Source organism: Fundulus heteroclitus, chromosome 5 (assembly GCF_011125445.2).
Source record: "Fundulus heteroclitus isolate FHET01 chromosome 5, MU-UCD_Fhet_4.1, whole genome shotgun sequence".
In the NCBI taxonomy this organism is placed as follows: Eukaryota; Metazoa; Chordata; class Actinopteri; order Cyprinodontiformes; family Fundulidae; genus Fundulus; species Fundulus heteroclitus.
In genome coordinates, this window is record NC_046365.1 from 8,172,101 (window position 1) to 8,199,872 (window position 27,772).

At 41.9% G+C, this 27,772-nt stretch overlaps 2 protein-coding genes across 4 annotated transcripts; one reads left to right on the plus strand and one right to left on the minus strand.

The window, feature by feature from the left end:
* Nucleotides 1-4,120: 4,120 nt before the first annotated feature.
* On the plus strand, nucleotides 4,121-6,139 carry smdt1b (single-pass membrane protein with aspartate-rich tail 1b). The gene is made up of 3 exons (XM_012850504.3): nucleotides 4,121-4,321; nucleotides 5,433-5,589; nucleotides 5,823-6,139. The coding sequence occupies exons 1-2, from the start codon at nucleotides 4,160-4,162 to the stop codon at nucleotides 5,568-5,570; spliced, it is 300 nt and encodes a 99-aa protein (XP_012705958.1). The 5' UTR covers nucleotides 4,121-4,159; the 3' UTR covers nucleotides 5,571-5,589; nucleotides 5,823-6,139.
* On the minus strand, nucleotides 5,719-27,446 carry LOC105916149 (TRIO and F-actin-binding protein). Of its 3 annotated transcripts, XM_036136812.1 has the most exons (15): nucleotides 27,169-27,446; nucleotides 26,942-27,081; nucleotides 18,767-18,920; nucleotides 18,617-18,691; nucleotides 17,707-17,739; nucleotides 14,921-14,989; nucleotides 12,958-13,047; nucleotides 12,704-12,798; nucleotides 11,627-12,227; nucleotides 11,300-11,534; nucleotides 9,299-9,410; nucleotides 8,983-9,142; nucleotides 8,754-8,867; nucleotides 7,917-8,003; nucleotides 5,719-6,360 (listed from the first exon to the last, which is right to left on the minus strand). In XM_036136812.1, the coding sequence occupies exons 1-15, from the start codon at nucleotides 27,220-27,222 to the stop codon at nucleotides 6,214-6,216; spliced, it is 2,166 nt and encodes a 721-aa protein (XP_035992705.1). In that variant the 5' UTR covers nucleotides 27,223-27,446; the 3' UTR covers nucleotides 5,719-6,213. The 3 variants fall into 3 exon arrangements, with proteins under 3 accessions (XP_035992705.1, XP_012705955.2, XP_035992706.1); XM_012850501.3 differs by lacking the exons at nucleotides 18,767-18,920; nucleotides 26,942-27,081; nucleotides 27,169-27,446 and having other exon boundaries at nucleotides 17,707-17,762; nucleotides 18,617-18,689; XM_036136813.1 differs by lacking the exons at nucleotides 18,617-18,691; nucleotides 18,767-18,920; nucleotides 26,942-27,081; nucleotides 27,169-27,446 and adding an exon at nucleotides 17,869-18,605 and having other exon boundaries at nucleotides 17,707-17,762.
* Nucleotides 27,447-27,772: the final 326 nt, after the last annotated feature.

Consider the following 27,772-nt stretch of genomic DNA (forward strand, 5'->3'; position numbering starts at 1 on the left):
TGTGTTGTGAAAAAGGGGACATGTAGTGACAGGATGCTGTTACTACACGGTTTAAAAAAACATTTGCCACGGGAGGCACAGTTTTAGCCACTTTACACACTTTAAAAGGATATATGTCACATGCGGCCTAAAGGGTTTGATTCAGATGATAGGAAATGTTGGATTTAATATGGAAACCAGGTCCAAAAGTCCGTAGGGAGAGAAGAAAGGTGCAGACTGTTGGTTGATGTCCTGTGTGACGTTACTATAGTTCAGTGATGACCTATAATATCTGCTGGTGTTGGCTCTCTCTTTTATCAAGTCCAACTCAGCTCATATTTCCACAACAAAATTTTACAGCTCATCATCCTTGTCTCTGCTGATGAGCTTTTTGGAGATGACAGCTGGACCTGCCGCCTGCCCATACAGCCAAAACGTGTTTTAATGAAGAGATGGTATGACTGAGCTCGTCTGGCCAGAAAACTAACCTGACTTCAACTGGCCTGACCGAGTATTATCAGGAGAAAGATGAAAGGGCATAGCTAATGATGAAGATGAGCTGAAGGCTGTTATTAAAGTAACCTGAGCTTCCTGAACGCCTCAGCGGTGCCACAGTGTGATCTCTTCCATGCTACGCTGCCCCGATGCATGCAATAGGAGGCCCAAGTCTCGAGGGCAATGTTGTATAGTACATGGACATACTAATTAGTAGGCCCACATTTATGTATTAACAATCCATTTATTATTAACCTTGTGTAATACTGTCATCCTCAGAAAAGCATACATTTAGATTTTATTTATCTGTTCTGTTCTAAATTAACAGAAACAATCACTTGAGTTTTATAACTATTTGTCTATATATGATTTTCACTTTTCAATTTAATTACTGAATAAATTATGTTGTATTTTAGTGAGATGCACCCGTATTTTCAGAAAATCTATTCTCTTTTGTGTGTGTTAATAGAGCAGACACAAATGGAGTTTGATGATGTGATAGTATTTTACCGGATAAGGGTACCAGCCTCCTCTGGACACAGAACAGGCCTAGAAAAGTGTCTGTACTTTTTACTTCTGCTTTAGTAATATTATTTTGAAGTAGCACTACTTTTACTTAAGTATAATTTTGGGTACTCTACCCACCTGTAGTTACTTCACTAAATGAAGAACAAACTAGTTGTAATATAAAATGCACCAGTAAACAGATACACATTTCCAGTTCTAATGTTTTTTTCTATCTGCTAAGCCCACTGAGCCAGTTGAAGGTCACGTGAAAATGCAATAGACTGTAGATTTTTATCACTGGAAATACTTTTTCTTATATACATTGGGCTAAATTTGTGTCTCTTGTGAAATCATTGTTCGGGTAAAGACTTCATGACAAATAAATAAGCCCAAATATGCATGTTTTCTGTCTTTCAGGTTGTGTGCACTAAACTTACTGTTGTCGCTTGGTGACCCTAAGCAGGCTACAGACCCCAACTTTAGGAACCACTCTTCTTTGGACGTATAATTAACTCAGTTGAACAAAGAGACACAAGGCCATTGAGTATTGTAGTATGCCAAAGATCCCCAAATCTAATCCATAAGAAAATTATTTATACACTTTATGAAAGGAAACGGATTCAGTGCTGTAGTGCCTGTACCGAACTCATCAAGTGATGTGACTTCATTAAAGCCTTCGTGGTGAAGAACTGCATGAGGAAAAAGAGGAAGAGGTGTGCTTGTAAAATGACATTCAGGCTTTGAACTCCCTGGGTGGGCTAAATGTCTTCTTACCTTTCAGTCAGCCAATCAAACCGGTGCAGGTCCTCTGAAGGAATGTTGTGTGCTCTTTGATTTGATCATTGGGATGGCACTTTAAACACCCAACACATGAACACCCAAGCATGCACAGAAAGCACATGCAAATCTCACAAAGAAAGACATTCACAGCAAAGGTTTGAACTGAAGACTGGTTGTGATGATAAGTTCTGTTCATTTCACTTTATTTATATTGCACTAATTATTATCTCAGGGCAAGTAGGTCAAACTCAAATCCAGTTATTAGGAATCAAATTTAGTCCACTTTCAATTCAATTCCAACGCAATACAATCTTACAGTCAGAGTCCAGTTAAATCCATATTGTCATACAACACAGTCAGATTCCTCACTTTGCCAGCCCAGTATGAAATAATAAGATTTTCTTTTCTCCTGATGAATGTGCTTTGATCTAAACGGTTTTGTTGTAGCTCGGGCTATTCATTCCTTCCTTCTTTGACTCTGGTGGCATCAGCCATCTTCTATGGTGTGGTTTCCTGGAGCATTGGCTTATCTGTAGCTGAGAGAAAGCAGCTGGATAAGCTCATTAGGAAGACCAGCTCTGTCCTGGGATGCCCCCTGGACCCAGTGCAGGTGGTGGGAGACAGAAAGACTGTAAGAAAAATATAATCATGATGGACAATGTCTCCCACCCCATGCATACAGCTGTTGCAAAGCTGCAGAGCTCATTGAGTGACATAGTGCTGCACCCCAGATGCTCTAAGGAGCGCTTCCGCAGGTCGTTCCTCCCAGTTGCTTTATAATCTCTGATGTTCACAGCAGACTCAATAACTGTTTGCTGTTCTGATCTGTTCATGAATGGTACACATGGTCTTTCAGAGGTAAACTTGCACATGCCTTAGCTACTTCAAGTTTTGTAAATAGGCTGACTTGACTTGAACATTTCACATTCTTTACCTGGGTATGCCATATTATCAACAATTATGCAATATTTACTGTTGTATTTATTTTTCCTTTTATTTTTGGCCTCTGATGAGCTCATCCTCTGTTGCTTTAGAACTAACTTCAGCTTAGATTAGCTTGTGTTTTTAATCACTTTAATTTGTGTGTAGGTCTGTGTTTTTTCCCAATATCATGCCCAGATTTCCCCATTGTGGAACAATGAAGGAATTTCTTATCTTATCTTATGACCCCTGTTATACTACATGGTGAACCTCCAACCAGTCCCAAATGATTTGAAGCCCTTAACATGAAATTGTTTCCTGTGCCTGCTGAAGAAAAGCATCTCCACAACATGATGCTACCACTACCGTGTTTCATCATGGGGATGTTATGTACGGGGTGATGTGCACACAGGAATGTAGGCCTAAAAGTTCAGTTATGCGACTAGAGCTAATTCTTCCACAGTTTTGTTGTGTCTTCTACACGGTTAAGGGAAAGCTTTCCTTCAATATAGATTTCTTCACATTTCTCTTTCATAATGGCCAGATTTGTGCTGTATACTAATAACTGTGTCAACATATTTTCCCATCTTAGCTGTTGAATTCTGCAGCCGCTCCAGTTACCATGGGCCCCTCGGCTAGTGCTCTGAATAATGCTTACCAGTACGTTGGACAGTCTGTAGGTTTAGATGGATGACCATTTCTTGGTATTTTTGCTGCTCTTTCCATTTTCAGGTAATCAATTAAAGTTGGTCTATGATGTTTAAAGTTTGGGATATTTTTTTTAACCATACCCTGCGTCAAACCTCACCAGATCTTTCCTGACCTGTCGGCTGTGTTCCTTGGTGTTCTTGATGCCGTTTATTCACAAATGTCCTCTAACAATCATCTAAGGCCTTTACAGAACAGATTAATAATTAGGCCACTTCTGAAAAAGATTTGTTGCAACTGCATTTTATTTTTTGGTGTCAGAATAAAGGTGTGAAGTGCAAACATTTACCCCACATTTCTGATTTTTATTTTCTTAATAACTTCAAAACTTTCCTTCCACTTCACAATTATATGATACTTTATGTTGTGTGGGTATAACATTAAATCCTAGCAAAACGTCTGTGGGTATAATGAAAAAGAAAGTCAAGGGGTGTGCATACTTTTTCAGGTGCTGTAAGTTTGCGTCTAAGAGGTTAAAAGCGATGGCATATCTTATTGAACGTTTCAGTTTTTGACTCTGAGGATGCTTGATAAATGTGCAGTGCAGCCAGGAATATTCTTATTGGACGTGACCAACATTTATTCGTGTTTTTTTTTTTATATAGTCAGCTTTGGGACATTTGCTGCTGAGGTGTGGAACTCATTGATAACGCGTACATTTTGTACAGAGCTTTTCATGGTGCGGCACTCCATTAAACCGAGTCCCACCCACACGCTGAACTCAACCCTGCCCAGCACAAACGTCCCTCTGCTACGGTAAGAGGAAAAAATGGCGGCGAGCATACTGCGGCTCCCTCTCCGTCTCTCCAGCAGGAACACGGGCATAATGACCCGTAACACCAGCCTGAAAACGTCCACCACTTCCAGGACGACTCAGAGCAGGAATGTGGTGTCCACGTCTTCGGGGGCAATCCTACCAAAACCAGAAAAAGTGAGTGTTTTCGTCACTGTAAGGAAGAAGCTGAAAAGACGCAGGGTAGGCGGGGCTAAATGCATGATTGGCAGCAGAAACAGCCAATAGGAAGACAAGATAACCTACAATATCTGCAGTTAGCCACTGAGCGCGTGTTTACACAGATACAGGAAGTAGCGTTCATAATGTTAACTTCTAGTTCTTTTTCAAATTTGACGTTTTATTTAAGATGTTTAGGGCCGACAATATTAGTAATTTTTGTTTGAAACTTGTATGTTGACCTTAAGAACATTTCAGCTGTTGCTTGTTTTATTCACTTAGTATATTTCGAAATGACAAAGAAAAGGAGCAATATGTGAGCATCGGATTTCTAAAGCTGGCATACGTTTAAGCCATCGCTGTAAAAAAAAAAAAAAGCCAAAAAAAACCCGTTTTTAAACGTTTAATAGCCGGCCACAGCTGAGAAAAATATATAATTGTCAGAACTAAGTTAATAATCTGGTAAGTTTCTTATGTAAGATATTCAAGTTAGGGTCAGCTCAATTTAACATGGATGGACCTTATACGTTTTCAGCAATGGTCTTTAAACATGTTTAATCAGCAGAATGGGTTCTGTTATGTTTCATATGTGTGGAATTATATTCTCCAGGTTTGAGTTAGAATGATTAAAGAGAATAGGGCATTGGGAAATGTTTGTATTTCCATGATTTATTCCATATTCCAATGTCTAAATCAAGCCATCCAAATACCAAAGTAAACTTTGGTATTTACCTTAAAAAAAGTGACTGAGACCTGAGTATTAGGTAGTAAAACTGATTGGCTGTAGGGTCTTTATTTTGCTGTTCTAACCCAAAAACACTTCAACATGAAAGCAAACAGTTCAAAGGTAGAACCTGGACATGAACAAAATGGTGTTAAACCTGCTGAAATTAGTTATTTAATGCAAACTAATAAAACATTTAAGTTCTGAAGCTCCAGATTTGCTGAATATGGTAAAACAACCCTGTGCTATTTTAGACACAGTTATTATGTAATTTTATTAGGGGATAGCAGACGAGAACACAATGTTCAACAGCAAACATAGGTGGAGCCTGCAGCTTACACTATTCAAAACATTTGAATTTTGCAGACACCTTTCGGCCTTATCCGCATGACAGTGGTGGTGGTGCCTTTCCTTTATGTTGGCACTCTGATCAGCAAGAATTTTGCCGCCCTCCTGGAGGAGCATGACATCTTTGTCCCTGAGGATGACGACGACGATGACTGACTTGTCTGTAACACAAAAGGTAAATGGAATGTGTTCCCGGAGCCACACCTTCTACGCGGGCTAAAGACTGAAACCCTTTCATGTACAATCTTATCCTGTGTAAAGGGCGTGTCAGCAGCAGGTTAACCCATTATGGACTCCGTGCATGTTGTTTTTTATCCAGTTTTTATTTGTCAAAGGCTTCAATGAGTAACATGTTTTCAGCAATTCCTTCTTGCTGAAGATTGACTGTGTACAAACTTCTATCCACAGGGTGCTTTGCAATATGAACTGAAATAATACCAGGCAGCACAGGCAAGAAGAGGCTGGAGTGCACTTTCAGACAGAACCGTTTCCTCCAACCATCTCCTTCATATTGCTGCCCATATTTATCCTGATTTTTGAAAGGTCTCTTGTCTTGTGAGGCTATCTGAACCATTAGCTCTGCCTTTATTCTTGTTTGCATGTTTACAAGTGTATCCAATAAATAAACAAGGTTGATCACACATAAGAAATAAAGAAAAGGTGTTTCACAACTGTAATTGGTCCATACATAACAGTTCTAATGCAATAAAATTGGTTTTACATGACATCTACTAATTGGTCAATATTGGTTGGCTGTTGTCCCTGTTTTGATGTAATGTTTAGGCGTTGCCCGTATGGGTCAAGTCTGTCTGCTCCCTTCCTGCAGTGCAGCATTGGCCAGTCTCAAATGCTCATTGAGAGAGCCCAACTCCAGCTGGCTCCGACCCCTGGTGTCACTCAGTTCAACATAGGCCTCCTTATACAGCTTGTAGATTGCTTCTTTTTCCTGTAGCAAACACAAGTATGTTTGGAAAAATCAAAGTGCTAAATACAGTCCCTTGTAAAAGTATTTACACCCCTTTGAACACCCCCCCCCCCCACACACACACACACACACACATTTGTCATCTTACAACCACATACTTCAACATCTTTTATTGGAGTTTCAATCTGAAAGGCCTACACAATTGTGGAGTAGAAGGAAAAGTGTATATAAAAAAGAAAAAGCTTACCTAGTTTTCCATGCATTTGCATTTGGCCCCCAGAAAATAATGGTTCACTTTATTTATAGTCAAATACCATTTGTGCTACTGCGTAAATGTTTTGCCCATTCGTCTTTGCAAAATGGCTTAAAGGTTCTATAGCATGCTCTTTTTAAGCCCTACAAAGTCAAGTGTGTGTGTGTGTGTGTGTGTGTATATATATATATATATATATATATATATATATATATATATATATATATATATATATATATATATATATATATATATATATATATATATAAAATAACCCATGTTGGGTTCCCCTAGAGCCCTTGCAGAATAGTATCTGCAAAGAGCAGTTGGTGTTGATGTGTAGAATACTAAATAGCCACTTTGTCTCAACTTTGAGCATCGTGATCCCCAGCACATCACCACTCTTGGCCATGTTTTCTGGGCACGTGTTGCACAGTAAAGGTAGGTACTTCCTGAAGGTGGTGGGTAATCAACGCTCTACATAGACTAGTCATGGCCACTTGTTTTCTAGGACAGAGGAGCTGATGCTCAGAGAGCTAAATTCACCAGGATTTTTCAGACATGCATGAATCAGGAAATAAATGACACTTTTGACATGATTTTAATGAAGGATTAGCATCATAGCACAGCTAAAAGTGCAAACAAGTTGATTTTGCATGCTATAGACCCTATAAAGTTATTAAACTTGATGGAGAGTGTATGACAAACGATCTAAATCATTCCATTGTTGCGCATGTTTTGGGTCACTGTACTGGTTGGAGGTGGACCTCCACCCATAGGATGACATGGTCCCCTGTTCCTGCTGAAGAAGAGCATCCTCACAGCATACCAACGCCATACTTTACCATGGGAATGATGTGTGCAGGCTAACATGCCATGCTAGTCATCAGAGCAAGTATTTTGCAAATTTAGGCAAATTGTTTTTTACTTTGAGCTCCTCTCGCCAGAGGACTGCCTTATACATGTACGCTGTGTGTCCGACATGGTTTGCAGAAAACTGCAAACAGGATTTCTTTTGGCTTTTGTTCTTTCTCCTTGCCACGCTTCGACAAAGGCCCTGTCTTTTTAGGTTTTGTGGGTCATACTCTTTCCGTTTTCCCATGGTGTATTGAACAGTGAGATATTTAAAGCTATAAAAATTATTCTAGAACCTAACCCTGCTTTGTCTATACATGCCTTTCATATTAAAAACCTGCATAATTTACTAAATAATTTGCTACTTTCTGTCGCATAGAATTGTAATAATATACATTAAAGTTTGTGGTAGTAACAAGAAAATGTTTTTAAAAGGGATTTTATATAAATCAGGATAAATCAAGCATACCTTCATAAGCGTTTGCACTTCCTTTTGTAGACAGCTGATTTCCTTTTTAAGATACTGCACCTCGTTTTCCTTTGCCCTCAACAACGTCTGAAAAACAAAACATGCAACTTCTCACTATTTCAGCTTAACAAATGCTTTTATGTACCAAATTATGCTCTAACATAACTCTCAGTTAAGTTTAATGTAGTTTTCCTGCATTTATACCCATCAGCTCTAAAAAACAACAACCACAACCTGGAAATAAAATGTCAACCATTACAAATGCTAAAATCAAACTCACCATGAATTAGTTATAAGATTTAAAGGGGAAGTAGTTTAAATGATTTAATAGAATACGTGATTGCCGATGGAGACAGAAACATTTTTAATTCAAATACTTGAAACTTGCAAGAAGCATTATAACAAACGGGCGAACGTTGCTTCAGAAAACCAACTATTAGCATGTTTTTAGTTATTTTTTGGGGGGAAACAAATTAAAATAAAAGGTAGTAAGCTCCCTAATTCTAATCTTGAGCATGGTAACAATTGGCATGTTTACGTTTCTTCATCAATTCAAACCATTGACAATCTTACTTAGGAATAGGAATAGGAAACATGTATGCAGTACATTAGTTCTACCAAGAGGTGGCAGTATATACAACAAGATGATTCTGACCACACATTCGACTCAGAGAGGGGACCAGGTGACCACGTTGATATGGACAAAACATACTATTTGGGATCTGAATTGCAGTGCTTTCCGTGGCTGGTATATCAAGACCATTTAACTGCTAGGGCATATGTAGATCAGATCTGAAGGCTAGATTCATTGTAGTGAGATACATTTACTCTTAGTACCTCTAAATCAGAAGGGGTTTCCTCAGTTTTGCAAAGTGAGACCACATCTGACCTCTGGCCCGTAATGAAATATCTCATGCGACTTATTTCTTCAGCGAGCTTGGTCTTGAGCTCCTGAAAAACAGAATTTGTTAGCACAATTTATGCATTGGAAAGTTCAGTGTGCCTGTGTTATGAAATAATGTGATTCTACGGTTGGAAATTAAATCACAATCTCATGTCAAGCAACCTGATTCTCTCTCTGGAGCTGTTCCATCTCGTTCCTCTTGTCGTCCAGCTCATTCTCTCGACTCTTGCCGTTGTGCTCGGAGCGTTTCAGCTCCAGGCACTTCTCAGAGTAGCGTTCTGATAGCACGTTTAACTCGGCGTGCAAGACATCCGCTTGAGGCCTGATGTGGAGAAATTCACAAAGTTCTGAACTGAGTTGTCACGCATTATCTCACAGAGAGTAGTTACAGAGTAAGGAAAACCTTTGTCTGGCAGCAAGAGCCTTGGAGGAAGTTGCTTTTATCAGCAGCAGAACAGAGGGCCGAGAATAAACTTACATGTGAACTCTGTAGGAGGAATCCAAGTGTGCCGCTCCTCCATCCAGCCTTCTGGCCTTCTCCACTTCTCTCTCCAACTCCTCCCTATGAGCAGCTTTTAGCGCCTCCATTGCTTTGATGAAAATGAGGTAATCATTTAGAAAACTCACAATTTTCATTATACAACTGTAGTAACATTATGGAAGGAGGTTCTTGACGAACGCTGCGTCAACACACTACATGTAATAAAATGTATTATTTAGGGATGTCCTAAACCAGCAGGCATTGGGCTTTGGCCGCGATCAATACATTTTTAAGTGATAGGATTCAGCGTCCCTGGGAAAACTTTCTCTGAATTTGTCAGCTGCACTCCCTGCCAGCGGTGTGGCCATGTTTTGCCTCTTTGGCTTGGGCAATAGGGATGGATAGTTATTGTTCAATTTATTGTTGTGACAAAAAAAAGAGGTAATTGATAATTATTAACTGAGATTTTTTTTTACAACCACTAAAAACTAATAGTATGGTTGAAACTTCATCAAGTTTTTTTACCCCACTGTTGATTCCATGAAGGCCAACAGTCAATAACTATCAAAATACATATATAAACAATTTGTGTGCTGTTTAACGGCGGAGCTTCACTATTTCACGCTGCTACTTATTTACGGAAACAGCCTGTGGGATAATGGCTAAGCTTTATTTTTAGAGTAGTATTTGTGTTAATGTTGCTCTGACAGTATGCAGTTTCAGAATGTGATATATTTTTCAATAGTTTGTGTCATTTTTATAGCATTAACAGTAAATACCATGTCAAGTCCTCATCACCCATTCCCTCCTTCTAATCTACATTTTCTCTAACAATCAGCTTTTCCCCTGATCCCCATTTATCCCTGGAGAAGCAGGATTTAGCAGAAATTAGCTGAAACACTAGCCCATTAACTTTGAGCCACTCAAACCAATGTACTAAGATTATGTAGCAGGAGGACGGTGCTGTCTGATAGTTTTGTCTGTATGTGATGAAATAGAACCATACTCAAATATGTTTCCAGCTGATTATCAACAAGTCATATCAAAACGGGGAGAAAAACATGTTAGCAATAGACTTTAATGTCAGGTAACTGCTAAAGCTTTAGCTAAAGCTATACAGCATAGTACCCTTTTGACGCTGGCTGACCCATTCTGGAGCAACATATTGAGGATAATCTACAGAAATCCTGGTTGTGTGTCTGAAAATAGCCTCTTGGCTAATTCTGGCGCATTTACAGAATGTTAATTAATGTGCATTGTCCCTACCAAATAAAAAAAATCTAAATCTGTAAATAAAACTGACTCTGCAGCATCCTCAGCACCATTGGTGAGTAAATTAAGTGGGACACAATTACAATGCCAATGTATAGTGGTTCCTCGGCATATTACAGTTCACTTTTCGCAGTCTTACTGTATTGCAGATTTTTTTTAATTGTCCAGTACAATATGTCTAATTTCTAATGTCTAAACCAGAGCACTGTGTTCTGTATTCTGATTGGCTCTGCGACCATTCAGAGCACTGTGTTTTGTATCCTGGGCGTTGATTGGCTCAGCGACCGTAGTGTCGTTTAAAGCATGCGTTTAACATATGAGCTTATAAAAACCTTCTCGCCCAGAAAAAAACAAAACAGTGCCAGCAGTTCCCATTAACTGCTGGCACTTATCACATAGGGTTTCATGAAATAGAATTTTATTTTACTGCATATACTTAGACTTTAATAATTAACATAGATTTTAATAATGTTTTAAACTTTGGGAATTAACTACCGACTGGGATAACCATTTATGTGTCATGATTTAGGTTTTTGTTTGTTTATTTTGGACTTTTCTGGACTGGCAGCAGGTGGAGCTGATGTGGGCTAACTGACTGGTGGCTGAGCTGATTGGATAGTGGCTGGTGGCTGAGAGGTGACAGGCAAATAGGAAAAGTCCAGAAAAATCCAAAATAAACAAACAAAAGCCTAAATCATGACGGTATGATAGTATTTGTTGGCTAACCCTTGGCAGCCGCCTGGCTCTCCTCTTGCAGCATGCTGTCTCTCTCCTTCTCTAGCTCCTTCTTCTCCCTGGCATGCTTCTCCAGCAGCTCCTGTAGTGCCTTTCGATGGGCTACTTCCATGGCTTCCAGCTTGGCCCTGCATGGGGCTCCAGGGCCGCAGGGACTGTCCACATCTACCCTCATGGCTTGACACTCCTTATTGATGCTTTCAGCCTGCTTTTCAAGAGAGATTGCCTGGGAGGTTGATTTGCAGACACACAGAAGATTAGGAGGTGCAAAGCTTGTGGAGCTATACAGATGCCTCCTCAAAAGAACTACTCGCTTACCTCCTTTTGAAGAGCTCCAGCTTTGTTAGTTTGAAGGATCTGGCTATTCATTGACGGAAGAGCCTCACCTGGGGAGGACATAAGAGTGACCTGGTCTGGGTTTGGTTGATAAGTTTGAGAATTAACTACAGACTCTGACCCATCTGGAGCACTTGACTGATAGGCCTGGGCTCCAATGGGAGACTGGGCGCCTGTGTCCCTAAATGACGTCTCGAATTCTGTCCATTTCTTGTTGACTTCAGAGTCAATGGTTTCAGTAACAGGGACTGGATCACTCCCCTTTCTCAGCTCCATGGAGTCCCACCTGCTGCTCATCTCATTGAGAGGGACCCCTTCCTCAAACCACTTGTTCCTCTCTTCCAGTCTCTTTGCTTGCTCACGGTCCCAGCCCTCCCCTTGCTCCCTCTGAGTGGCCGGAGACAGGTCTCTCCCTGGATCACCTTCTATCGTTGGGTCCCTGTTGGTGTTTGCCGCTACAGCGTTGTAGATAGAAGTTGCAGGTTCATAGCTTGAGTCCTCGCAGGGGAACCGATCGGGCGGTTGGCTTGACGACAGTCTCCGGGAGCGGGGGTTCTCTTTCTCACTGCTGGAGTCTGATTGGCTGAGGTCAGAACAGGAGGGAATACGTGAGAGTAGAGTTACACATCCGGACAAGACAAGAGGGGGGCTTCTCTGGAGAACAACCAACCAATCTTCCCGTGTGTTATGCACTAAGAACAGAACATGAATAGCATTTCCATCCTAGAGGACAGTTACTGCTTAAAAGCTGAACAGAAAATCACTTGAAAAATACTGAACCGTCCCTTTATTTTATGTTCAGAAAGCAGTTGAGTAAGTTTATCCAACGTAAAAAAAGCACCCCTTATTCCTGCACAACATTTTTTATTTGTTCTTTGCATGCATCCCCTTCTTGTCTACAGTTAAGAAGTTCCTGCAAAGGGAATTGTTCTAATTTCAGCCTGATTCACTGCTCCCCACAATAAGAGGAATGTTTCTTCCCCTTTTTGCTTAACATTTCCATTTCAGGTGTACATTAAGATAAAGAATCTCATCAATTCATCCCAAGGTGGAACTCACTGTGTGTTGTTCTGGATGGCCTGCCTCAGTAACTTCACCCAGTTCTGGCGAATTTTGGATGTTACTGCAGAGAAGGTGAACACAGCTCCTTTTGTCTGACGGAGAGTCAAAACACACGTACAGTTAAACAGGAAGCAGCTACAACACGTGACCTATCTGTGAACTGCGGAAAGGGTACATCTTAATGACTGCCCATTGATCTGATAAAATGCTTTAAAACACGAGCATAGCAATGCTGCACTGAAAAAACTAACCTGGATTTGAAGCCCATAGTTCTTCTCTAGATCACAGTCTGACACGTTTGCATAGGATGTCAGATCGATCTCTCCATCCAGATCATCTGACTGCAGCATTAGTAAAAAAGATCATCTTTAGTCAAACGAGTCTACAACCCAAAGATTATCTTAAACTAATAATTACTGCAGAGATTTAAAATACCTACCAAAAGTATTTATTCCCCTAAAGCTTTTTTGTCACATTACAACCACAAATTTAATTTTATATGGATTCTGCATGGTAAAGTTAAACATGAGGTGGCACAAAAAAGTGTGACATGCATTTTTATTCAACCCAAGAGTTCATACTTTGTAAGGCAAGGGAAGCTTATTTTTTTATAGCACCATCCATGCACAATGTCCTCCATTGTGCCTTAAGGGAAATCAGAGGAACTACAGTGGAATCACAGACACTTTTATGCTTTGCTTAAATAGAAAGCTCAACGTGTAAAAGCAGTGCATAAAAAGAAATGAGTTACAATACAATTTAAAATGGGTAAGGTAGTTATGAAAAGGTTTTAAAAATCATTATCCAGGGTCTGGGATTACTATGCTCTGTTGGAATCGTGCAGGTTGTCTTCAAGCTTATGCTTCACTCACTTATTCCTGATTGGGCAAACAGTGAATTGGTTGAATTATTTGATTAAAAACTGCAGAAAAAACATAGTCCGGTTTTATAGGAGCCACTGGGGAACGTTGAGTAAGCAGGTCTCTGAAAAACCAGAACATTTATCTGTAGAACCTTTTAATTTAGTTACAGCCTCAAAGCTTTAAGTCTTATGAAATGTTTGTAACTATAATTTATTATGTAAAAAAAGTCTAAAATTGTTTGAGCCACAGAATAAAACACTGATGTCATTGCAGAAGATTTTGTCCACAACAATGCAGCATGACTCATCTATGCTTAATTTCTACTGAACCAAGACTCACTTGAGTTGATGGTTTTTAGAACTACTACTGTACTTTACAGTTCTTTTGCAGTGTGGCTGTACCATCTTTAGAAATCTAAAGACAGAACCTTTTTGCCCCTTTTCCCCCTAACTCAAATTTTGTCCGATTGGAAGGAAAGCATCTAAGAACGTCAATTTTCAAGTGTTGCCACACATTCTAAAATAAATCTAGGTTGGGACTTGGACTAGACCATTCTAATGCATACTGTATATACGTATGCTTTGCTTCAAATCTTTTCAGCGAGCCTGCATGTTTAGAATAGTTGTTGTCCACAATCACGCTACACTGTTGGGATGCTTTGTTCAGGGTTATGTGCAGTGTTATGTTTTCACCAAAAACAGCAGTTTGCATGAAAGCCAACTATTTTAACTTTAGTCTAACCACAGCACCTTTTTACATGTTTGCTTGTCATCTACATGGCATGTGATAAACTCCACACAGACTTATGGCTTATGGCTTTCCTCCAACAATATAAGGTTCTTCTCACCACTCTTACATAACTTCTTAGTTATTAAGTTTATTTTATAACTACCCTGCTTTAAACTCAACTTCCCCCATGGTGTGTCTGGTGTGTTATTTGGTCTTCATGATGCTGTTTGTTCACTAATATTCCATAACAAACCTCTGCGGCCATCACAGAACGGCTCCATTTAAACTAAAATTAAATTACACACAGAGTGGACTCCTTTTTTCAAAGTAAGTGACTTGTGAATGCAGCTGGTTGCACTAGATTTTATTCCAGGATATCACAGTGAAGGGGTCTTAATGCACAGGTATGACCCAATCATATTTTTTGTTAGAAATATCTTGAAAAAACCCAGACTGTTTTACAAATTTACAAATATGTTCAACTTTGTGTTACACTATTAAAAAAATCCCATTAAAAACATTATCATTTGTGGTTGCGATGTAATAAAAAGGGAGAGAAATTTTGTGGGGCATGAATACTTTTGCAAGATGCTGTAAGTGTTGGCGACACATCTGTTCATACCTCCTCAGCCTCTGAGTCTCTGTAGTATCTCAGCGAAGTGTCATCAAGAACAAACCAGTGCTTCACCCACTGTTGGAAATAAATAGATGCAGAATCTTTAATATTACTTGGTAACATGATCCTCCCACTTTGCTTTTAAGTCCCAACAAACTTGTCATAATAATTTGTGGATTTTCTGTAACCCACACAGGGGCAATATCATACATACAATCTCAAAAATTGACATACCACCCAAAACAATATTTAATTAAATGTAACTTAAGTGGTAGAGGAACCACATCCATTTTGTACCCATCAACAAGGCTCTTGCATAATTCTGACAAGATATTTGACCTCACTTCTTATCTTTCTCGAGCCCATTTAAATTGATTGGTTTCCTGGCACTGATATGACCTTTTTACAAGATAAATGTTGATATTGCTTTGCCCATTCCAAACAAAAAGTTGTAACGCTTTTATTGTATGCCAGAGCAGTCCCCAGAACAGAACCAGCCTTCTCTATCTGGGTTTTGGGTCTCTGGCTTTGATGCTTCTACCCAGCAGATGATTGCAGAAGATATCACACTCTCCACAACAGATTTAAGGACGATGTGCAGCATCTTGCTGCAAACACCAAATGACCAAAGCTTCCTAAAGAAGTACAGTCTGCTCTGTCCCCTCTCGCAGATGGCTTCACTGCCATGTGTCCCGTCTATTCTGTTATTCAGCTGAACACCGAGGTATTTATGTCTTCTGAGGAACAAATTTTATGGCCAATTAAGACAAGACTTGAGATATTTAAACAATATGACAAGAAGAACGTTTGGAAGACTTGAAGTGAGGCTTTCAAACTTAAGAACAATTTTTCAACTATCAAGCATGGTGTTAGTAGTATCATGCTAACGGGCTGTTTCAGTGCCAGTGTGAATTACTCAGTGTTTGTGGAATAATGTGTGTAAGAATGTGCTATTTTTAATTCTTTTAGTTTTTTTATCAGTTATTTGTTATTTATTTCTTATATTGTGTGTAAATTGAGGGACATAGATTTATTTATTATTGGTTTTTTTTAAACATATGCACGGATCGATGGCACTTTTTAAATTTCGTTGTTCTTGTGACAATGACAATAAAGTTTTCATTCATTCATTCATTCATTCATAATGAAAGATGAGAGCTAGCTTCACATTTAGCTGCACCTTAAATCAACAGCAACAGTAGATGGTTTAAACTTTGACATAGTTTGGTGTTCCAGTAGAATAAGGATCCCAAACAAGGACCACAGAACCAGTAGGCCCGCAGCCCTACTTACTTTTTTTTGTGGGGGGGCTTTGTCGTGGCTCTAGTGGCTTGCTTTTTTTATGAAAGTAGGCTGACAGGAAGGGGGGGTGGAAGAGGGGGAGAGACATGCGGCAAAGGACCGCGGGCCAGATTCGAACCTGGGTCGACCGCGTCAAGGACCAAGGCCTCTGTATATGGGTTGCACTACCCGCTGCGCCACGAGCGCACCCACCCCTACTTACTTTTGATCATCAAACACGTAGAATACATTTTTGATCATGGTTATACAAATAAATTGTAACTCTTCGATAGAAAGAGTTACAGTCTGTTAAATGTGTGGTAGTGTATGGCAGCAGTTTCATTCTCCTTGAGAGAGCGAAAAATTATTCTTTCTAAAAATGTATTGGCTGATTGGGTCATATGATGTAAATAAAACTTTACCCACACAATTGCTAGCTACCCGGCGCTGCTTATGACCGTTATTTTGCTACCCGAGGCAGCCACAGTACATGCAGGGCTGTCAGTGCCTGGTACAATGCCATACCAGCCAGGTGGAGCAGCAGACCGTTCTTCTCAAACTTCCCCAGGGGGTTCATGGTCAGCATCGGGTGAAGTGACAGCAGATGCAGTTGCCTTAACTTATACGGTGTTTTATTGTCAGTAAAACTTTAACGCTAATAAAGCACACTGGCATGTTTGACCACAGTGGATGCTTTAAGGATAGGCAGGGACTTAATCCAGCATAATGAGTGAAAGAGACTCTATTTAACACAGGGGTGAGTTTGACATTTCTTTTCAAACTATTTTTATTCTGATAGTGACCTATCGTGCTAGCTATTATATAACGATCAGAAGTAGAAATAAATCCAGGGCGTGTGTGCTTGATGGTCAGAACAAAAGAAAAATAGATATTCGGTAGCTGACTTGTAATTATAACATCTATGGCAGCCACATTTATCATGCTCAGGGACCACAGCCTATCAGAAAGAAAGAAATTCTGGAGGCTAAACATGGTTTAGCTTGCATCATATGACGCAAATCAGTTGTGTGGTCAGGGGAATGCTGGTGTTTTATATGTGTGTATGTGTGTTGGGTGGTGGTATTATGAATATTGCCTGATGAACCAGATCAGTTTCAAATTCTGCACTCCATGATCCCAAGCAGACTTTAAAATAGATTTTGGAACAGATAAAACAGACGTACATCAACCCAGAATGGCACTGAACCCAACCCTATTAAAGAAGTCACTTTATATCTGTTAGTAAAAAAACTAAAGTTTTAAATCCATTATAAAAATCCCAAAATGAATATGTTACTTGTGCTCATGATGTCTGCATTTAGTGCAGAACCTTATTTTTACCCTCTGCTTAAATCACACGAAAACCAGGCTTTACAATTGTGGTCTGTTGTCTGAATCAGGCCTACTGAAAACAGTTTCTCATCTTGTCTGGGTTCAAACTGTCTTTCAGGTTCTTTAACAGTGTCTACAGCAAAAATACTAGCTAGAACAACAGTTGAAAATGTACTTACCTTGCCTTGTTCGTCCAGCCTTGACATCCAGCCCTTCAGATGGCAAATAACACCAACTGTAGTCGGAGCATTACAGACGGTTAGAAAGCACTCTGCTATGGTTTCTGTCTGTCTTTGATTGTGAAACTAAAGGAAGCGGAAATTGTCAAGTAGACAACTGACATTGCTACAGTAGTCTGATACATGCATGAAGGTGAGAAATTAAAACAGTCTTGCAGAATGAGAACATAAAACAGGAAGATGTGTAGTTTCCGTGAACCCTGATAATCACTCTGGACAGGACGAGAAAGAGGAAATTGTGAAACGTTTTTACAAACACTCTAAAAGCAACCAGAGGCTTTTAAAGGTTGTTAGAACAAATACTCACCATCCAATAAGTTGTGTCCGAGTAGCATGAGACAATGACAGAGAAACAGAACTTAGGAGAAACGTAATGCGTGCTAAGCAAGAGGAAGAGGAAGCCACAAAAGTGTGGTCATACCATTTCTCTTTATATTTCAGACAGATATGTTCTTTGAAATATTGCGACCCACTTTATCATCCTCTGCAGTAACACAGCAGATATGTGGCCACAGCTTTTTATATCCAGCAGTTACATTCTGAATCAGCAGTTTTGAAAAGTGCAGATAACTTTTTACTTCACTTCTCTAGGGAAACAAAACTTCTTTAGCAACAACTCTTTAAGGCTATTCTTGAATTTATTAAGAAAGACGATTAATCGTATGCACATGCTGCCCCGAAACAGACTGCTGAGTAGGGTCTTTCCCCCCTGCAATGAGCTTCATAGAGTTGGTAAAACAAATGGAATAAACATCAACATGATGGATGAAAACAGAAGCAAAAATGACCCATTTTCCTCTGAACATGTGTCATCTGGAGTCGAGTTTCTGGATGCACTGAAACTGCTCACCTGTGTATAAGGGCGCTCAGGGAAAGCTTGATCCTTCACTCTCAAAGATCTGTGTTTTCCACTTTGATCTGAGGTCTTAATTAGAAAGGAAAACAAGATTTCCACAGGCTGTTTCAACATTTTTTAACAAAGACATTTGCAGAATCTTACCTGCATGTGAAGAGAAGTGGCGGATTGTCTCCTAGACAATCGTACAGTGTCAAGGTCCCGACATTTTTCTCGTCTGTCTCTTCCTCTCTCTCTGCCCCTCCTCCTCTCATCTGGCTCTAGTCTTAGACTATTGATGTCAGCCTCAGCTTGATGCCTTCAGAAAAATACAGAAACATACATATATGATTTTACACACTACATACTTACATAGTCTAGTTCAAAATTATTTGCTTTTCACATTTTGTTACAATACAACTACAAATGTAATTTAATTTCACTGGGAATTTATGTGACAGAGGAATACAAACAAGGATAGCCAGTATAAGTGGGCTAGTCGGGCTAAGTTTCCCCTGCTGTTTGCACCTGAAATCATCCATCATCGTGCCTGTCCCCAAAAAAACAACCATCACCTGCCTCAACAGCTACTGACCTGTTGCTCTGACGCCGGTCATCATAAAGTGCTTTAAGAGGATCCTCCTGATACACACCAACGATGCCATCCCTGTTGGCCTGGACAGCCTGCAGTTTACCGACAGGGAGAATCGCTCCATGGAGGATGCCGTCTTGTTAGCCTTTCACACAGCTCTGACTCACAGACATGCTGGGTCTGAAGCTCCACAACCTGGGATTATCCACGCCTCTCTGCTCCTGGATCAGTGACTTCCTCAACAACAGGCTCCAGGTTGGTGAGGATAGGGAGATGCACATATATAGCCCACTGATCCTCAACACTGGAACACTGCTGGGTTGAGTCTTCAGTCCTGCTCTCTTCACCCTGTTCACTCATTACTGTTCTGATGTCCACTCCACAAATACAATGGTGACCATGACCAATGTGTTGGGTCTCATCTCCAACAATGATGAGACCCACTACAGAGAGGAGGTCCATAATCTGACACAGTGGTTCTCCAGGAACAACCTCATCTTGAACACCAGCAAAACCAAGGAGATAATAATGGACTACAGGTGGTCCACGAAGAATAAACATGCTGCACTCTGCATACAGGAGGAGGTGGTGGAGCATGTGGACAGCATTAGGCTACTGGGCATTTACATCTCCTCTGACCTCTCCTGGACTGAGAACACCCTCCCACCTGGTGAAGAAGGCCCAACAACAACTCTTCTTCTTCTTCTTCTTCTTCTTCTTCTTCTTCTTCGTGTGGGAGGAGTGTGAGTGAAGGAGCGGAAGAGAGAGCGCGTGAGAAAACTCTGTTTGAGTGGTTTTTCTTACTTTTTCTGTCCTTTTTCACTGGGTGAGTGTAAATATTGTGTATATAGTTGTTTTATTTTGGTTGTTAGGGTTTTTTGGTGGGGTTTGTGGGGTTTGGTGGCCGTCGGGTTTTGCCCGGCGGCAGGTCGGCGTCTTGAACGCCATGGTGGCGGGTGGTGGTTCCGGCGTCTTCTCCGCGCTGACACGGAGGAACGGCATCAAGGTGGGTGCCGGGTCTCCGTGCAGCGTGGAGGACGTTTGTTTGGCGGTGGGTGAGGTGATTGGACATGGTTCCATCAAGTCCGCGGCTCGAATGAACGGAGCCGCGGTATTGTTTGTTGAGCGGGTTGAGCAGGCGAACCTGTTGGTCGAGTCGGGCATTTCTGTGAACGGCTCGTTCCTTCAGGTGTCGCCGCTCACGCAGCCCGCTACCAGGGTGATTCTATCGAATGTCCCTCCGTTCATTAGCGACGAGTTCCTCGTTAAAGAGCTCTCTCGTCACGGAAAGGTGGTTTCCCCCGTTAAAAAGATTCTGTCGGGGTGTAAATCACCTTTGCTGAAGCATGTTGTCTCCCACCGGAGACAACTCTTCATGATCCTCAACAAACGTGACGAGGAGCTAAACCTGCGTTTCCGGGTGAGAGTGGACGAATTTGACTATGTCTTGTTCGCCACCTCATCCGGCATGAAGTGCTTCGGCTGTGGACAGGAGGGACATTTGATAAAATCGTGCCCAAACAGAGCCGGGGGCGGCTCCGTCGAGCTCCGCGGAGCAGCAGCCTGTGGCAGCCGGGGAGCAGGTGGGTGTGTCCGGCGAGGCTGGAGCTCCTGCCGCGGTGGAGGAGTCTGGCGCTGCGGGGAACTCCAGCGTAGCCGCGGAGGAAGCCGTGGCGTCGGCTCCGGTCGCTGGAGACCAGCAGGAGAGTTTAGTGGAGGAGAAAAATGTGGATGAAACATCTGATCCACAAAGGAGTGATTGTGTGGTGAGTGAGGGCAGCACGGTGGTGTGTGGTGGTGGGGAAACTTGTGTGACTGGTGAGGAAGTGGAGAATCAGGGTGAGATGGAGCAGGATGGCGTGTGTGAAGAGCAGGAGGGTGTGACTGGTGTGTGTGGAGAGCAGGGAGGGAAAGGTGAGGTGGTGGTAGGTGGAGGGGAGGTGAGTGTGGAGGAGCATGTGGTGGCTCCTGTGGAGGAGTCTGTGGGGGAGCCTGTGGTGGCTCCTGTGGAGGAGAAAGGCGAGGGAGAGCAGGTGATGGAGCAGGAGGCGCCTATGAATTTAAAAAGGCGCAGTAAAAGGAAAAATGTGATGACTGCTGTTCAGAGCAGTAAGCAGGTCAGCAAGCTGACCACAGAGAGAAAAGGTGTGTCAGACAGCAGCGACAGTGAGGGTGAACTGTCTGACAGCAGTGAGGTGTCTCTGTCACAGGGTAGCAGTGCAGAGGCACGTTATCCTGTTGAATCTTTTAATCATTTTCTCCAAGAAACAAAAGGATTAAGAGGGATAAAAGTAGAAAAATATTTTCCCAATTTAAAAATATTTTATTTCTCTGCGAGACATTATATTAGAAGAAAAGAAGAGTCTGGGTTTTCTGATCAGGAGGTTTTTAGACTAAAGAAAATTATGGGAAAAGTGAGAAAACAATTTTGAATATAATGATGAGCACTAACTACTTATTATTTTTATTGTGCGTATTATATTGTGGTGTTGTTTTTAGCTTTTTACCCAACATGGATAATTTTAAAATAGCTTCTTTAAACGTTAACGGGGCTAGGGAGGCTGTTAACGCACCATGATTTATGAAACAGCAAAACAGAAAAGAATTAGTGTTTTATTTTTACAAGAGACGCACAGTGATCTTAACAATGAAGCAGACTGGCGCAAGGAATGGAAGGGAGAAGTTTTTTTTAGCCACGGCACCTCCCAGAGTTCTGGGGTGGGCCTCCTCTTTTCCTCAGCTTTCACCCCGAACTCTTTAATGTAGAAAGTATCGTCCAGGGAAGGTGTCTTTTAGTAAAAGCTCAGTTTGACCATTTTACCGTAGTTTTATCAATATTTATGCTCCTAACGTCGGTGGCAGAGAGGAAGCGTTTTTTTAGAGAAAATTGGGGAGAGGTTGGGAGATTGCGGGTCTGATGTTTATGTTTTTTTAGGTGGGGATTTTAATTGTACAGAAAACGAATTGTTAGACCGGAATCATAAAGAGCCTCACCAAGCTTCCCAGCAAGCCATGCAGAAGCTTGTCTCGTCTCACGGCCTGGTGGACGTGTGGAGGAGGATGCACACAGGCTCCAGACAGTACACTTGGTCCCACAGTAAAGAAAACCGCCTCTCTTTAGCACGTATTGACCGTTTTTATTGTTTTAAATATCATTTTAATGTGTTTAAAAGCATGTCAGATTTTACCAGTAGCTTTTACAGACCACTCTTTGCTTTTAGGGAATGTTTTTATAAACAAACATTTTACCTAAAAGCGCCTACTGGCATTTTAATCTGGCTTTAACTCATGATCGTAGTTTTAGAGAAGCTTTAAGTTATTTTTTGGGCTGTTTTTAGACAAAGAAAGGGTGATTTTACTTGTCTAAGGCAGTGGTGGGACCATGGAAAAGTTCAAATAAAACAACTTTGTCAACAGCATACTCTTAATGTCACTCGTGACGTCACCAGATCTATCAGAGATCTGGAGATGAATATAGTGGAACTAGAACATTTAAGTGAGTCCACAGGAAATCGAGAGCATATTGAAGCTCTCAAATCCAAAAGGCTAGTTTTAGCCAACCTGCTGGAGTCTAAAGTCCAAGGCGTGTTGGTCAGGTCTCGGGTTCAGAACATCACAGAGATGGATGCTCCCTCTAGCTTCTTTTTCAGCTTGGAGAGGAAGCGCGGGCAGAGGAAGGTGATCCATTCCCTACTATCTGACACAGGGCAGCAGGTGAGTGAACCGGGCCAGATCAGGAGGAGGGCTGTTGAGTTTTACTCCTCTCTGTTTGAGAGTGAGTATAAGGAGAATGAGGAGTTGTTTGGGGAGTTCTGTGGTGGGCTGCCCCAGGTCTCTGAGGAGACCAATGTACAGCTGGAGCGCCCCCTGGGGGTACAAGAGCTCCATACAGCCCTCCTGAATATGCAGGGCCAGAAGGCCCCAGGCATCGATGGTCTTACAGTAGAGTTTTTCAAAGCCTACTGGGACATCCTGGCGGAAGACCTACTGGAGGTCTATAATGAGAGTTTGGCCGCTGGTTCACTCCCGCTTTCGTGCCGCAGGGCAGTCATCACCCTCCTGCCCAAGAAAGGGAACCTGCAGGACATTAAGAACTGGCGCCCTGTGTCTCTCCTCTGCACCGACTACAAGATCCTCTCCAAAGCCTTGGCAACGCGGCTGAGAGAAGCTATGGAGCAGGTCATCCACCGGGACCAGACCTACTGCGTCCCCGGCAGGTCCATGGTAGATAACGTCTACCTAATTCGGGATGTTTTGGAGGTCTCCGGTTCATTGGGTTTAAGAACGGGCTTGATCGCATTAGATCAAGAAAAGGCGTTTGATCGCGTCGAACACGGCTTCCTGTGGAAAACTATGGAGAGGTTTGGGTTCGCCGCTGGTCTGATCGCCAAGATCCAGGTGATGTACAGTGGCATTGAGAGTATGCTAAAGATTAACGGTGGTCTGTGTGCTCCTTTTAGGGTGCGTAGAGGTGTTCGCCAAGGCTGCGCCATGTCCGGGATGCTCTACGCGCTCTCCCTGGAACCCCTGCTTCAAAAGATACGTTCTACTGTTCATGGTTTGGTTTTACCTGGTTTTAATAGTAGAGTGGTTTTATCTGCCTATGCTGATGACGTCGTTGTTTTTACTAAAAACCAGCAAGATGTCGACATACTGAACAAGATAACAACTAAGTTCTCTGTTTTATCTTCTGCGAGGGTGAACTGGGGAAAAAGTGAAGGCCTGGCAGTGGGTGAATGGCGTGATGGGCTCCCGGTTCTCCCTCAGGGACTTTTATGGAAAAAAGATGGTTTTAAATATCTCGGTCTGTTTTTAGGCAATGAAAATACTGAGAAAAAGAACTGGGAAAACTTGGAACAGAAAATAGAATGTAAACTAGAAAAGTGGAGATGGCTACACTCCCACATGTCGTACAGGGGAAGGGTTTTGGTTTTAAATAACCTCGTAGCATCTCAGCTGTGGCACAAACTTTCCTGTTTAGACCCACCGTCTGGTTTGTTAGCCAACATACAAGCAAAAATGGTTAACTTTTTTTGGAACGGTTTTCATTGGGTGCCACAGTCTGTGTTGTTTTTACCCAGAGAAGAGGGGGGCCAGGGCCTTGTCCACTTAGCCGGGAGAACAGTGGCTTTTAGATTACGTTTTGTTCAGAAATACCTGGCAGGGCCCTCTGACTTAGTGTGGAGGGACGTGGCCAGCTGTATTTTAAGACGTGTAAATAACCTGGGGCTGGATGCGGCTCTGTTTTTAACTGATTTAAATCTTTTAAAGTTAAGGGGATTACCGAGGTTTTATCAGGGTGTTTTTAAATCATGTACCCTGTTCAATTTAAAGCCATCCCAAACGACTAACTCTCTGCACTGGCTTTTACAGGGAGCCTTAATCTGTGGGTCCAGGCTGGACGTGTGTGACGGCGCTGGACCAGGGCTGTCGGAGGCGCTGCGCCGGTCAAAGATAACAACCGTGAGACAGCTGGTGGAGACTGCAGGACCGTCCCTCTCCAACGTCGAGGCCATGGGTTCCGTGATGGGGGTACGGTCTGCCAGGCTGGTGCGGCGCTTCCTGGACCTCCTGAGGGGAAAGATGTCGGCCAAGGAGAGGAGCCTCCTCCGTGACTACTGTGAGGGACAGAGCCAGCCAGACCCGAAGGACTCCTTTCCTGGCCTAATCCTGGATCCTGGGTTCCCGGAGAGAAGTGGACCTCTGCTCTCCAGCCTGGACCCACAGAAGATGGTTTTAACCACTATGGACCAAAAAACTGTTTATAGAGTTTGCTCCAAAGTGATAAATCGAAGACATTTCGAGAACCGCGCAGTCTGTGTATGGACTGATAGACTTGCTGGTAGAGCACCCCAGTGGAGGACTTTATATAAGCCTCCAATTAAAAAGAGAACTGGTGATCTCCAATGGAGGATTTTACACGGTGCCATCGCCACAAACTCTTTTTTATCCGTTATTAATCGGGCTGTTTTAAATGAGTGTCCTTTCTGCAGTCTGTCTGAGAGCGTTTTTCATGTTTTTATGGACTGTAACAGACTAAAGACCATTTTTAGCCTTTTAAACAAATGTTTTTAGTCTCTTTGGCACTGTTTTTACTACCTCTTTATTTATTGGAGGAGTGTGCCAAAATAAAAGTAATAAGGCAAAGGCCAGACTTTAAACTTTTTAATCAGCGAGGCGAAGATGGCTATTTATTTGTCCCGTAGAGACAGACTGCAGGGAGGACCTCACCTTGATGCTGTGGCTCTGTGGAAGTGCAACGTTAAAGCCAGAATTAGGCTGGAGTTTCACTTCCACAGAGCCACGCAGAACATGGAGGATTTTATGCAGTTGTGGGGTTTTAAAAGATTTTATGTGAAGTGTCTGAAAGAAAAGAACTTCAATTTAACAAGCTTCTTATTTAAGAATTTTATGTAAATGACACTTGGTTTTAACTCAATTGTTTAATTGTCTGGCGTTTTGTAATTAAAGTTTTGTTAAAAGTCAAAAAGTCTTCTTCTTCTTCTTCTTCTTCTTCTTCTTCTTCTTCTTCTTCAGGAAACTGAAATCAACTGGACTTTCCACCAAGCTGTTAAAAACTTTTACACTGCCACAATAGAAGTGTTTTATGTCTCAGCATAACTGTGTGGTATGGCAGCTGCACAGTGAAGGAGAGGAAGGACTTAGCATAGGTGGTGAGGACAGCACAAGAGATTGTGGGATGCTGTGTGCAACAACTGGACTCGGTTTAATGCAGCACAAGTTCAGAGAAGGGCCAGACACATTGCCACTGATCCCACCCACCCGGGCAATGCACTGTCTACCCCTCTTACATAAGGTAAACGTTTCAGAAACATCAAGTCCAAAACTGATTCAAAAACAGCTTCTTCACACAAAGCTGTGAGGGCTATCACCTGTGCTGACAAGACTGAGTATGTACGTGTTACAAAACCACTACTGTGAATGCTAATTGGAAACTATACCAGGAATTTTGAATTGTACAGTTCTGTATATTAAGGTTTAAGTTTCTGCTGACTCGCCGTATTAGCAATAAACTAATCTGTCGCATATGCTAATTACAGTACATACAACGTTAATGTTTGACATTGTAAAGCATAAATACAAGGTTGAGAATTAACCGTAAGCATAAACCACAGTGTCATGTACAGCTGTTGTGGACCCAGAAGTTCACCCGTGATGTCAGACTTAACCCCGGACCCTGGGAAAAGACAACCCTCGGAGGGCGCCACACTCACGATTTTAGACTTAAAAGCAGGATTCAGAAAATATGTACTAATCTCGACATATTTGTTAAGATTAGTATGATAAATAAACCGGGGCTATGTAGACAGTATTGTAAGACAGCCATGTTAGCATTTTATTGTCAAAAAAATTGGTCTGAATGTGAATTACCCTTTAAGGGGAGTGAATATAAATGTGCAACGCAGATTCAGTTTTTAATTTGAAGAAAATCTTGCAAATCATGTATCCTTTTCTATCCCCTTTCAAGTTATGCACTGCTTTTTGTTGGTCTGTCACATACAATCCCACTATGACTGCAACGCTATGAAAAACGCATGGAGCGTCATTCCATTTCTGCGCTATGAGCCATCAAGTCAGCATGCTCCAATTGTCACAGGTTGTTCAATGTTAAGAACAGAATTCCTTTATTGTCTCACATTGGGGAAATTTGTGTGTGACAGTGGCAAATACATAGCCAGTTACGCACAACTATTAGCGATGAAAAAAAGAAGAAAAAAGAAACCTACCTGTATAATCTTTCTCTCTGGTCCCTGCAGGGGCTGGGACTCTCATTTCTCCGTCTCAGCCCTTGAAAATCGTCCTCTGACTCCACCTGGATCGTGGGTATGTCAGCCAGCATAATGTAGTCGTCTATGGTCATCACAGTCTTGGATTCATAATGATTTATGCACAATTAACATTTGCTGAAAATAATTTTAATACAGTGGAGACAAAAAAAATCTGATGTATTTACCTCTTCGGGTTCTGCTGCAGCCTTTTTGGGTTCAGAGAGCAACAAAGCATCCATTCCCCGCCTGACACTGCTCTTGCTTCTGTCAGAGCTGATGTTGTTAGCCTCTACAGTGTCTTCTGCCGCAGCATGTGAGGGTGATCCACCAACCTGGGAGTCTTCTGACTGTCTTAATGAGTAAGAACCTTGTGAGGGCAAGCGACTTTGTAAAGAGTGTGAAGACCCCTGCCAGGAGCCATCTCCCTCGTTAGCCTTGTCAGAGTCTGGAACTGCAATGTGTGATGGCGATCCACCAAGAAACCTGAGAGTTTGTTCTCTGTCTCGATGAAGAGGAAGCTTTTGATGGGGGCCGGTTGTGTATAGAGTGGGATGACCCGTGCCAAGAAGCAACCCCTTCATTAGCCTTATCAGAGTCTGTGACAATCATGTGTGAAAGTGATCCACCTAGAGTTTGGGAGCCTACTCCCTCCAGTCTTGACAAAGAGGAACCATGTGATGATGGGGGATTGAGCAAAGAGTGTGAAGATCCCTGCCAGGATCCTTGGGATCGACGCAGCCGGTTGTCTCTTGGGTCAGACTCTCTCAGTGAGGTGCGACTCTGTGGACT